Source organism: Sinocyclocheilus anshuiensis, unplaced genomic scaffold, assembly GCF_001515605.1.
Source record: "Sinocyclocheilus anshuiensis isolate Anshui unplaced genomic scaffold, SAMN03320099.WGS_v1.1 scaffold944, whole genome shotgun sequence".
Taxonomy (NCBI): Eukaryota; Metazoa; Chordata; class Actinopteri; order Cypriniformes; family Cyprinidae; genus Sinocyclocheilus; species Sinocyclocheilus anshuiensis.
The window spans coordinates 900,825-911,373 of NW_015549559.1; the positions used below are offsets into that span (position 1 = coordinate 900,825).

Here is a 10,549-nt window from a genome sequence, read left to right on the forward strand (position 1 = left end):
ACACACACACACATAAATGCTACCATTTAAATGTTTGGGGTGAGTAATTTATTTATTTATTTTTTCTGGGGGGGGGGATTAATACTTGTTATTAAAGGATGCATTACATTTATCAGAAAGTGACAGTAAAGAAATGTATAATGTTACAAATTTTCTATTGAACTTTTTATTCATAAAAGAATCCTGAAAAAAAAAACTTACACAAATATTAAGCAGCACAACTGTTTTCAACATTGCTAATAATAAGAAATGTATCTTAGAATGATTTCTGATGGATCGTGTGACAGTGACACTGAAGACTGGAGTAATAGCTGCTGAAAATTCAGCTTCTCTATAATGTTCCATAACATATTTTGAAATATATTAAAAATAAAAAAACAGATATTTTAAATTGTAATACTTTTTCACAATATTGCTGTTTTTACTGTATTTTTGATGAAATAAATACAACCTGGTTGAGCATAAGAGACAAAAATCTTACCCCCAAATATTGAAATGGTGGTATGTATGTTTTATGGTTGGTTATGGCAATACAATATCAATGTCTTTTGCTGTCTCTTGAATGCATCACATTCTTTGTGACGTCATACCCACTTCCACTCTCTCTCATACACAAACATATGTATACACATATGCCTCATCTCTCTCCACCTCCATCTCCTTCTGGATCGGCCTGCTGATGGGAGATTAGAGATTAGCATCTTGTACCCACGTTTCTCCTGCCAGTGAAAGCTTTTGGCAGTGGGAGGGAGGCCAAAACCTCACTCTCTCCTCACTCTGCACAGATTCTTTTTCAGCACTTAAAGAATGTGAATTCTAGGCAGAGATTACCATCACATAGACCTGAAGCCATTTTCATTATGTGTCTTTTTTCTACGGTGGCTGAAGAGTGACATTTGGGAAAAAGATTAACATTGGCTTGCCACTAAAAGAACGAAACCCAACCCACGTTGTACCGACTACAATTTATGATGCTATAGGAGACACCGTGTTGTGTAATTTATATGTCATCTAAATGCTGAAAATATCAGTAGTGAAGTGAATGAAGTAATATGCATCAGTGGTTTTGGGAAGCCTGAGGGCTCTTGTATAGCAGGACACATTTTTTCCAGTGCATTAACTATATGTGAGTAAGTGTAACAAATAAGAGAATTTTCTTTCCGAAATCTGATTTTAATACCTCCAGCGAAAATGCCTTAAGAAATATGTGCAGGAATCATTCGCTATGACATCTAAGTATAATATTAGTGGGTAGACAGATACACACAGACGCTCACAATAAATACACCATAGGAAAGAGCAGAGAATAATATTTATAGTCTGTACAAGCAAAACCTACTCATAAAAGCACAAAACCTGCTCAGAATGCATAAAACCTGCGTAATAAACTAGCTCATAATGATAATGTGAAGTAATTAGCAATATCTGTAACACGTTCTATGAAGCCACTAAAGTAGAGACTGACCGATATTGCTCTATCATGACCAATCGATACAGATGATTTTTTCAACAACTATGTGATTATTTATTTATTTTTTATTTGTTAATAATAATAATAATCATTATCATCATAACAATAAGCAATTATAATAATAATAAGCATTATTAATATTTTATAAATTGATATTTATTCAAAATTTAAAATGAGAACACAAAATATTTGTGCAATCTAGAGGGTTACAGTTTGGCATCTTTGTTTTGGCTTATCTAATAAGGGTCAATTTTTTGAAATCGAGATTTATACATCACCTGAAAGCTGAATAAATAAGCTTTGCATTGATGTATGGTTTGTTAGGATCGGACAATATTTGGCCGAGATACAACTATGAAGTTGATGTATTTCCTCAGCGACCAGCACGGATCAGGCATGACGATCAGGCATGACGATCAGGCATGACGTACCGATATCGTCCTCTTTTGGAAGACCAAACAAAGTAGTTTCGCTTTCACAACGAAGCATACAGCGCCTTCACGACATGGCGGCGGCGGCAACAATACTACAGCGAGAATAAAAGTTACGCCTTCTTTCTTTGCGTGAACATTTGGGTGGCGTTATGCAAATCTTCACACATAGTGATGTAGATATGTGGGGGCGTGTTAGAACGAGCCGTTTTAGGTAGGCGTGGCTGACTCTTAACATTTATAAAGAATATCTCTTTGGATTTGAGACTTTAGTCTTTGCAACTTTACAGATCTTCTTTATGCACCAAGAGCTTGTAACAGAGAAAGGAAAGAGAAAAGAGAAAAGAGAAAGAGAAAGGAAAAATATAAATCGCATCATATGACCCCTTTAAGACTGGTTTTGTGGTCCAGGGTCACATTTTAGCCCCATATCTTTAAATATGCTGTTATATTTTTGACATTAACTGTTATACCTCATGCCCATGAGTAGATGGAATCATTTTCAAAATACGTCTTAAATCTCAAATATTTTACAGGTAAAGCCCCACTACTCAACCAATACCAATCAATATGATCAAAATCAAGATTATGTTGTGTCTGAGAAGGCTTAGTTCCAAACTCACAACTCAAAGACCAGTGGACCTGAAGCGTTCATGTGGGTAATCGGGACCAATCTGCTACAATCCTCGTCAGTAGCATGTGATCAGACTTTCTTGTGGTCAAGCCTGCTCTGTTTCAGCGTAAGATGCTGAATTTGCTTTCTAATCCCAAAATCATCTGCCATTTTCCACAGCACCATACAAAATAGAGAGAGAGAGAACGTAAGCGAGTTGAAAGCGAGGGGATCATAACAGATTTCTACAGGAACATTTCAAACAATATTGAAGGGAAAGCCTTTTATTTTTTATTATATGATAATACACCACTGTTCAAAGGTTTGGCTCAAGACTTAAAAAAAAGTCAACATTATTCAGTAAGGAAACATTAAATTGACCAAAAGTGACAGTTAAGATATTCATAAATGTTACTAAAGATTTTTATTTCAAATAAATTGTTCTTTTGAACTTTCTATTTATCAAGGAATCTTTAAAAATAAATAAATAAATAACCCTTTTTCTACACAAATATTAAGCAGCACAACTGTTTTCAACATTGATAATCATTTTGAAAATTCACTTTATAAAAATGTTGTTGAAAATTCAGCTTTGCCATCAAATAAATGAATTACATTCATTGATAATTTGTAAAATAGATTATTATTTTAAAATGTAAAAATATTTTACATTACTGTTTTTTATATTATTGTGCATTTCTGATCAAATTAATGCAACCTTGATATCATAAGAGACAGAAAAGCTTTCAAGTTTTAAATTGAAAGATATTGAATATGCATGTGAAAAACAAAAATAATAAAAAGTACATCAAAGACTACGGATCTCGTATAAACCGTTATAAAACCAGACTTTTTAGACATGAAGTCTGGCCTAGTCTGTAGTTTATTCTGGCCAAGAATCGCACACTTTGAACAACATTCAATCGATCAATCATACATCATGTTTCAAACATTTGACTCCACTAATCTGGCAACCTGTGGTAAAACCAGTGATTAGTTACACCTCAAAATATTTTAGCAATCCAGTAACAGACTGACCACACAATAGATTTTTTCAGCATTGTTGGTGGGATATAACGTGTGGAGTTTTTGTCAGTTGGTCTTATGGGTACCTGTAAGTCTCTGTGTGCGTATTTAAAAATATCCAACAATATTCCATCCCAAAGATTCCATCCCTGCAACCAAAAAAAAAAAACACACATAAACCCACTGGTCTCCCTGCCTGCCCAAAGAATCTGTAAAAGCTTCTGTATGCAGGTACAAAGCCAGCGACCTCTCTCTCTCTCTCTCTCTCTCTCTCTCTCTCTCCCTCCCTCCCTCCCTCCCTACCATTAAGTAACTTGTGCATTGTTTTACTTACTTCTTTTTGACATATCTGAGCGCTACAATCCTCGTCAGTAGCATGTGATCAGACTTTCTTGTGGTCAAGCCTGCTCTGTTTCAGCGTAAGATGCTGAATTTGCTTTCTAATCCCAAAATCATCTGCCATTTTCCACAGCACCATACAAAATAGAGAGAGAGAGAACGTAAGCGAGTTGAAAGCGAGGGGATCATAACAGATTTCTACAGGAACATTTCCCCTTGGAGAGAGAGAGTGTTTCCTATCAAACGCATCTGTGTCTATTCAACTCAGCCAGAGTGTCATCCCTCGCTCTCAACTTCTGTCCCAACACAAACAAACAAACGCAAAGACGGCAACTTCTGGGTATGCATCAGCCAACAGACTGCACTCCTGCATAACACGTCTTCACATTCAGACACGCTCTGAGCTCTCTTTCTTCTTTCCCTCCTCTCCTAAAACCTCTCGAATTATCTGCAATATCTTCTTTATAATTCCTCTCTTTCTTTGTGATTTTTCAAGTGAATCCGACAATTTTACAGTGGCTTGGCATCAGGATCTCCCATTCTTCCCCTCATTGTTCTGAACCGTGGCTTAACTCGGTTAAGAGCCCTGACATGATAGCCAACCTGGTGACTCTGAGGAATTAAAAGAAAGGAATGAGGAGAAAGACAGACACATTAGACACACAAAGACTATAGCTACTGAATAAGGTCAGCATGTACCTGACTGACAGGAAACGGTGCACTTTGTGTATGTCTCTGTGGAATTTAATGAAGCATATATGTGTTGTGTTTGCGTGTATATCCCCAGTAGTGATTAATCAGTCATGGTCTGTAATTCCAGATCTTATTCCTCTTTCTTCAGCCGCTTATCTCGCTGATCAAGAAGCGAGCCGGAAAAACTGCAGAGTAAATAAATAAATAAACAAAGCTCTAAACAAACCCAGAGTGCAAGGAGGGTTTCGGAAGATAAGACAGATCAGGCATTATAAAGCACTTATTTGTTTTCTAAGAAAAATAAAAATTTGACTTCAAAGAGTTCAGCGGCTGTCAGAGAGCGTCTGCTCCTGCACACACTGAGCTACACTCAACACCAGCAGAACAAGAACCGTCTGCACATAATTATGCACATGCACATGACGATACTAATAACTAGACCCAGTTCGATTCTGCATCTTCTGTGCTGAAATTTGTGGAATTTAGTGGAAATGGATTTAAACATGGTATTAAAGTGTTAAAAGGAGTACTACACTGTTTTTGGTAGCTGAAAACATTATAAAATTAGGCAAATTATTAAATAAACAAACATGGTTGAACTTTGGGAACACTGGTCTTTCCAATCTTATTGAAATCTGTAGGGATTTCTATAAAGTGTCGTGCAAGCAGAATCCATGTGGGCCTGCTAATGAAACTTGAGAATGTCCATGAACCACATAAAGAAAAAAAAAATAATAATAAATAAATAAAATAATCAGCATTGTTGGTGGGATATAACGTGTGGAGTTTTTGTCAGTTGGTCTTATGGGTACCTGTAAGTCTCTGTGTGCGTATTTAAAAATATCCAACAATATTCCATCCCAAAGATTCCATCCCTGCAACCAAAAAAAAAAAACACACATAAACCCACTGGTCTCCCTGCCTGCCCAAAGAATCATCCCTCCCTGTAGGTAGAAAACACAAACACAAACACACAGCCTGCAAGTGGCATGTCAGCGCATGAAATTCTCTAAAGGGGTTTAAGTATTTACCCTCGCCACTATCACGGTCTGCTAAAATTCAGCTTACCCTGTTCAATAAGGACTTCAAAGGGAATCATAAATACCTTTTGCTCGCAAATTCTACTGTACAGTGTTTTTCTCCTCGCCCCCCTTTTCCTGCTTCTTTTCTTCCCTATATATTATATTATATTACATTTACAGATATTACAGAAATCAGTAGTAAAACAATGCCCCAGCATGCATAGATAAAAAAAAAGAGCCACAGGAAAATACACAGAGGCCCTATGAAAGGCTGGAATATTATTATGATGAAAATGCACAGCAAAGCCATTATATTTATAATGTTTTACAAACTCATCAAATAAGTGAATAGAGATTAATTGCCCCGGTCGACCTTAAAATAATTATCAGAACGAGGCAGCTCTAAACTAGATGAAATTGATACACTTGAATAATTAGATCCTTGGCACTGACCTACTGAAGTCAATAAAGGTTATTAAGGCCAATTGCTGTCTAAACGCATTAGAGACAGAAAGAAGCGCTCCGCACCACATCCAGCATTTCAGCGGCTATACGATAATCCCCTCACTGCATCCGTCTCTCTCTCTCCGCTGCCCTCACACACATACACACCCCCTACCCTCAGACACACTAAACCAGATTGGATTCGCTTAACCTTTCAGTGGCTTTGATCAAATGAGCTCACACTGCAATAACATTTACATTGACCCTCACTCTCACTCTCTCGCTGGGGAGAGAGGTCTTTACCTTCCTGTCTGCCACACACGCGCGCACGCTAGGTCAATAACGTAATCAGATATCAATGGTGACCCCTGCAGTCATGATTGCTCGCTTTCTCTCGCTCGCTTTCTTTCATTGGACGGAGAGGATGAAATTATGAAACGGTCACTGTGTACGAGCTGACACACACAAATAAAGACCAATACAAACACCACCGGAAAGTAACAGAAGATGCATCTAAATGGCTCACTGTATCCATAAACACATAATAGTTTCTATTCAGTCTGAAAATAAATGTTTCAGCATACAATATTTGATGACGGCGTATGTGGCAGAAAGATACGATAGACGCAGTGAGAGAGAGAAAAAAAGCTTTTTGATGTGACGCTCTGAACGACAGAAGTGGAAAAAGTGACAAATTAGACCTAAAACATCAGAATAAACCCACGATACTGTTAACAGACCTGTCTCACTCTCAGCCCTGCAACCACATACAAATGAAAGAAGAGTCTAAAAAAAATGCCTGGATGGTATTTAAAATATTTTGCATATAGCCAACTATCTATTCCTGTGCAAGGATAGACAGACCGAGAGAAGGAGAGAAAGAAAGTGCCACTGTTAAAAGCCTAAATAAATGTCAGTGGTGTGAGGAATACGATAGCTTCTCTGTAGGGACCCGACGTTCACCCAGTGTGTGTGTGTGTGTGTGTGTGTGTGTGAGAGAGAAAGCCACAGAAAGAGGGAGAGAGTTGTTTTATCAGGATGTCATTCAAATGGAGGGGTGAAAATTTGGATCACAACAGCCTGAAGAGCAAGAGAGGGAGACACAAGAAAAGAGAAAGAAGGAAAACGAAAGAGAGAAATCCCCATGGGAGAGGAGCGGTTTTAATAAACAGCAGGAAGAGGGTGAACACACAGAGAAACACGCAGAACAGCCAACCCCGGACCTGCTCGGACTGCGGAAAAATCAAGAAAAGTGCAGGAAGGCCACAGAGACAATTCCCAAGAATCTAGATAAACACATGTCTCTGGTAAATGCCATGACTGTCTGTTGAAATCATACTTACATTAATTTAAATCAGCCATGAAAATATCAGATATTAGGAATTCAAATTAATATTTATTTTCTAAGTGCTTTCACATTCATGAGCTATTTATTTGATCTCTAACAATCCTACAAATTCAATATTTGTTTAACTAATAAAATGCAGACAATGGCTTGATCGGGTTAATGTAAATGCACCCACAATTTAAAAAATATAAATAATAAAAAAGAAGCAAGAATTAATGATGAATTTACAAAAAATGGATAGATGAATGAATACGCCAAAATATTGAAATGTTTCTCCGTCTCCTATCTCTTTTTTATGGTTTATATGGTTAAAACAATATATAATATCATTTCATAAATTAAAAATTATCTTTTTTATTGTATTATTTACTAATACATAATAATAATACTCAGTAATATACTAAAGAAAATAATAATTTACCATTGACAAAAAAAAAAACAAAAAAAACAATGACGCTTGCGTAATATTAACTGAAACAAAACAAAAAATGTTAAGCGTGTTTACAATTTAACACATTATGCATGTCTTAGATGTCTTAATATACAGGTGGATATCAGAGCTCCTAAATTGTGTTTCTTGACAGAGGGAGACTATCTCACAGTGAGACTGTCTCACCCTTTCATACACACACACACACACACACACAGAGCGACTAGCTCAAGAGCTGGTCCTTAGCCACAGCAGCACATTAGATGTGATTACTGCTCAAAAAGCAAAAGAGGCAGCAAGAGGAAGACAGAATATGATGATACAACAGTGCCCCCTACTGAAAGTAACTACAGCTCTGAGAGCAGAGCTGTGTGCTGAACACATACACACACATATGGATCAAACATGTGTCAAACAGACAATACTGATCAGCTGTGATTGTCTAGATTTAAATAACCTCTGAGCATCCTCTCCAGCAGTACAGAGAGCCCGGATGCTGCTCTGCATACTGGGGTCATCTGCGGGCAGAAGGGTTACTATTGGGACAGACAGGAATATTAAAAACTGCAACATTATGAGGTTTAAATCAAATCTAATTTTCTGACCTGCACTGATGTGACGTAGGCAATTCAACCATCTAGAAGTACAAACTATTACAGAAAACAACAAGCTGCACACCTCAGTGGAAAATGCAACCTCATAGGTTTATCTAGCATACCTATAGGTTTTTTTTTTTTTATTACCCAGAAAAGCACATTCACATAAAGGACAAAATTATAGTGTCTTCATGTTTGTGTGACAAATGCATCTGCACTGAGAGACAAAGTCTAATCCTAATCAATGATGCCAATGACGAAGAGCCAAACAATTACACTGCTAGAGGATTAAAAATATTTAAAAAAAAAACTTATATATAAACTATTATATAAAATAGTTTATATATAGTGAAATAGTTAGTATAGTGATATATATATTGAAACAGTTTATATATAGTTATATATAGTGAAATAGTTTATATATAGCTTATGAAAGCATTTATATTATAGTGAACTGTAAGCAGGCCTGCACAGTTGAATAAATAAGCTTTCCATTGATGTATGGCTTGTTAGGATAAGACAATATTTGGCCGAGATACAACTATTTGAAAATCTGGAATCTGAGGGTGCAAAAAAATCAAAATATTGAGAAAATCGCCTTTAAATTTGTCCAAATTAAGTTCTTAGCAATGCATATTACTAATCAAAAATTAAGTTTTAATACATTTACAGTAGGAAATTTACAAAATATCCTCATGGAACATGATCTTTACTTAATATCCTAATGATTTTTGGCATAAAAGAAAAATCTATAATTTTGACCCACAATGTATTTTTGGCTATTGCTACAGATAAACCCCTGCAACTTAAGACTGGTTTTGTGGTCCAGGGCCACATATATATATATATATATAACTGTGCAGGCCTGCTCACAGTTCACTCCATCACTCTCACCATTCGCTCCATTTCCTTCCAGTCTTTCTCCATCTGTTCCATGGGTTTAGTCCACCAGCTGCAGAATCGAGCGTAACGTCGGCCCTGGAACCAGTATTGCCTCAGCCATTCAAACTCCACCTGAAAGGAGCAACACAGGGTCAAGATGTTAAAGCTGCAGGGTTTCATTTCCAAAAATAACTGCAAAATTCATGATTTTTTTTTTTTTAAACAGGTTTCCTAATCGAACTCTTTGTCTTCCATTGTCTGGCCAAACAGATAGTCCTGGCCTAAACTCACACAACTTGTTGATCAAATGATGCTACAAATCTCAAACAAACAATGTTCAAAAAATAGCCATAGTGTTTTCACTTTTCAGGGAAATACATTTAATACAAAACAAAATGTATACATTTTATTTCTTACTTTTTATTGTTATTTTTAACACACATTTTATCTGTTATGCTTATTTTTTTAAATTCCTTTTTAGGTAAAGCACTTTGAATTACCATTTTTATTGTGAAATGCTTTACCGTATAGAAGTAAAACTTGTCTTGGCTAAAAAAAATGAAGGATACATTGATATTAAAATTCTGGCTAATATGATAAGCTGATAATTATTATTATCATAATTATTATAATATATTATTATCATAATTGTCATTGCTGATAAATGATATCTGGTCTATTTTCTTAAATAAGTATTCTATAAAATTTATTTGTCTTTCAATAAAACATTCTTTCCATAGAACATATTTTTTTAAACCATTTTCTGTAAATACAAAAACACTAAAAACGTCTCGGTTACGTATGTAACCCTCGTTCCCTGAAGGAGGGAACGGAGACGTCACGTCGGTGACCGACGAATTGGGATCTCGCTTAGAAAGACCAATCCACTTCGAGTGTAAACTAAACAAGCCAATGCACATTGGCATGCGATGATTGCATCCAGCTGCCACTGATCACAGCGTGAGCATAAAAAGGCAGCAAATGCAACGCATACCAGGTTTTCGCTGAGGAGCCGAGCCGGTGACCCGGCCGCTCAGCAGTGGTACAGCAGCCGTGGCGACGGGACGTGACGTGACGTCTCTGTTCCCTCCTTCAGGGAACGAGGGTTACAAACGTAACCGAGACGTTCCCTTTCAGTCGGTCACTCCGAGTCACGTCGGTGACCGACGAATTGGGATCCCTACCAAAGCGCCATGGATGCTGCCCCTTCCAGTGTCCTGTGCGAGCCGCCTGCGCCCCTTTGTGGTGTAGGCC

General features: G+C 36.9%; 1 protein-coding gene across 6 annotated transcripts in view; it reads right to left on the bottom strand.

Annotated features, from left to right (window-relative positions):
* Window positions 1-10,549, bottom strand: part of LOC107657113 (alpha-ketoglutarate-dependent dioxygenase FTO-like) — a 189,365-nt gene that overhangs the window by 120,328 nt on the left and 58,488 nt on the right. For all 6 annotated transcript variants that reach the window (XM_016445127.1, XM_016445123.1, XM_016445126.1 and 3 more), the window contains exon 7: window positions 9,308-9,427. In XM_016445127.1, the coding sequence (XP_016300613.1) occupies window positions 9,308-9,427 (120 nt within the window). The remainder of the gene's footprint in view (window positions 1-9,307; window positions 9,428-10,549) is intronic.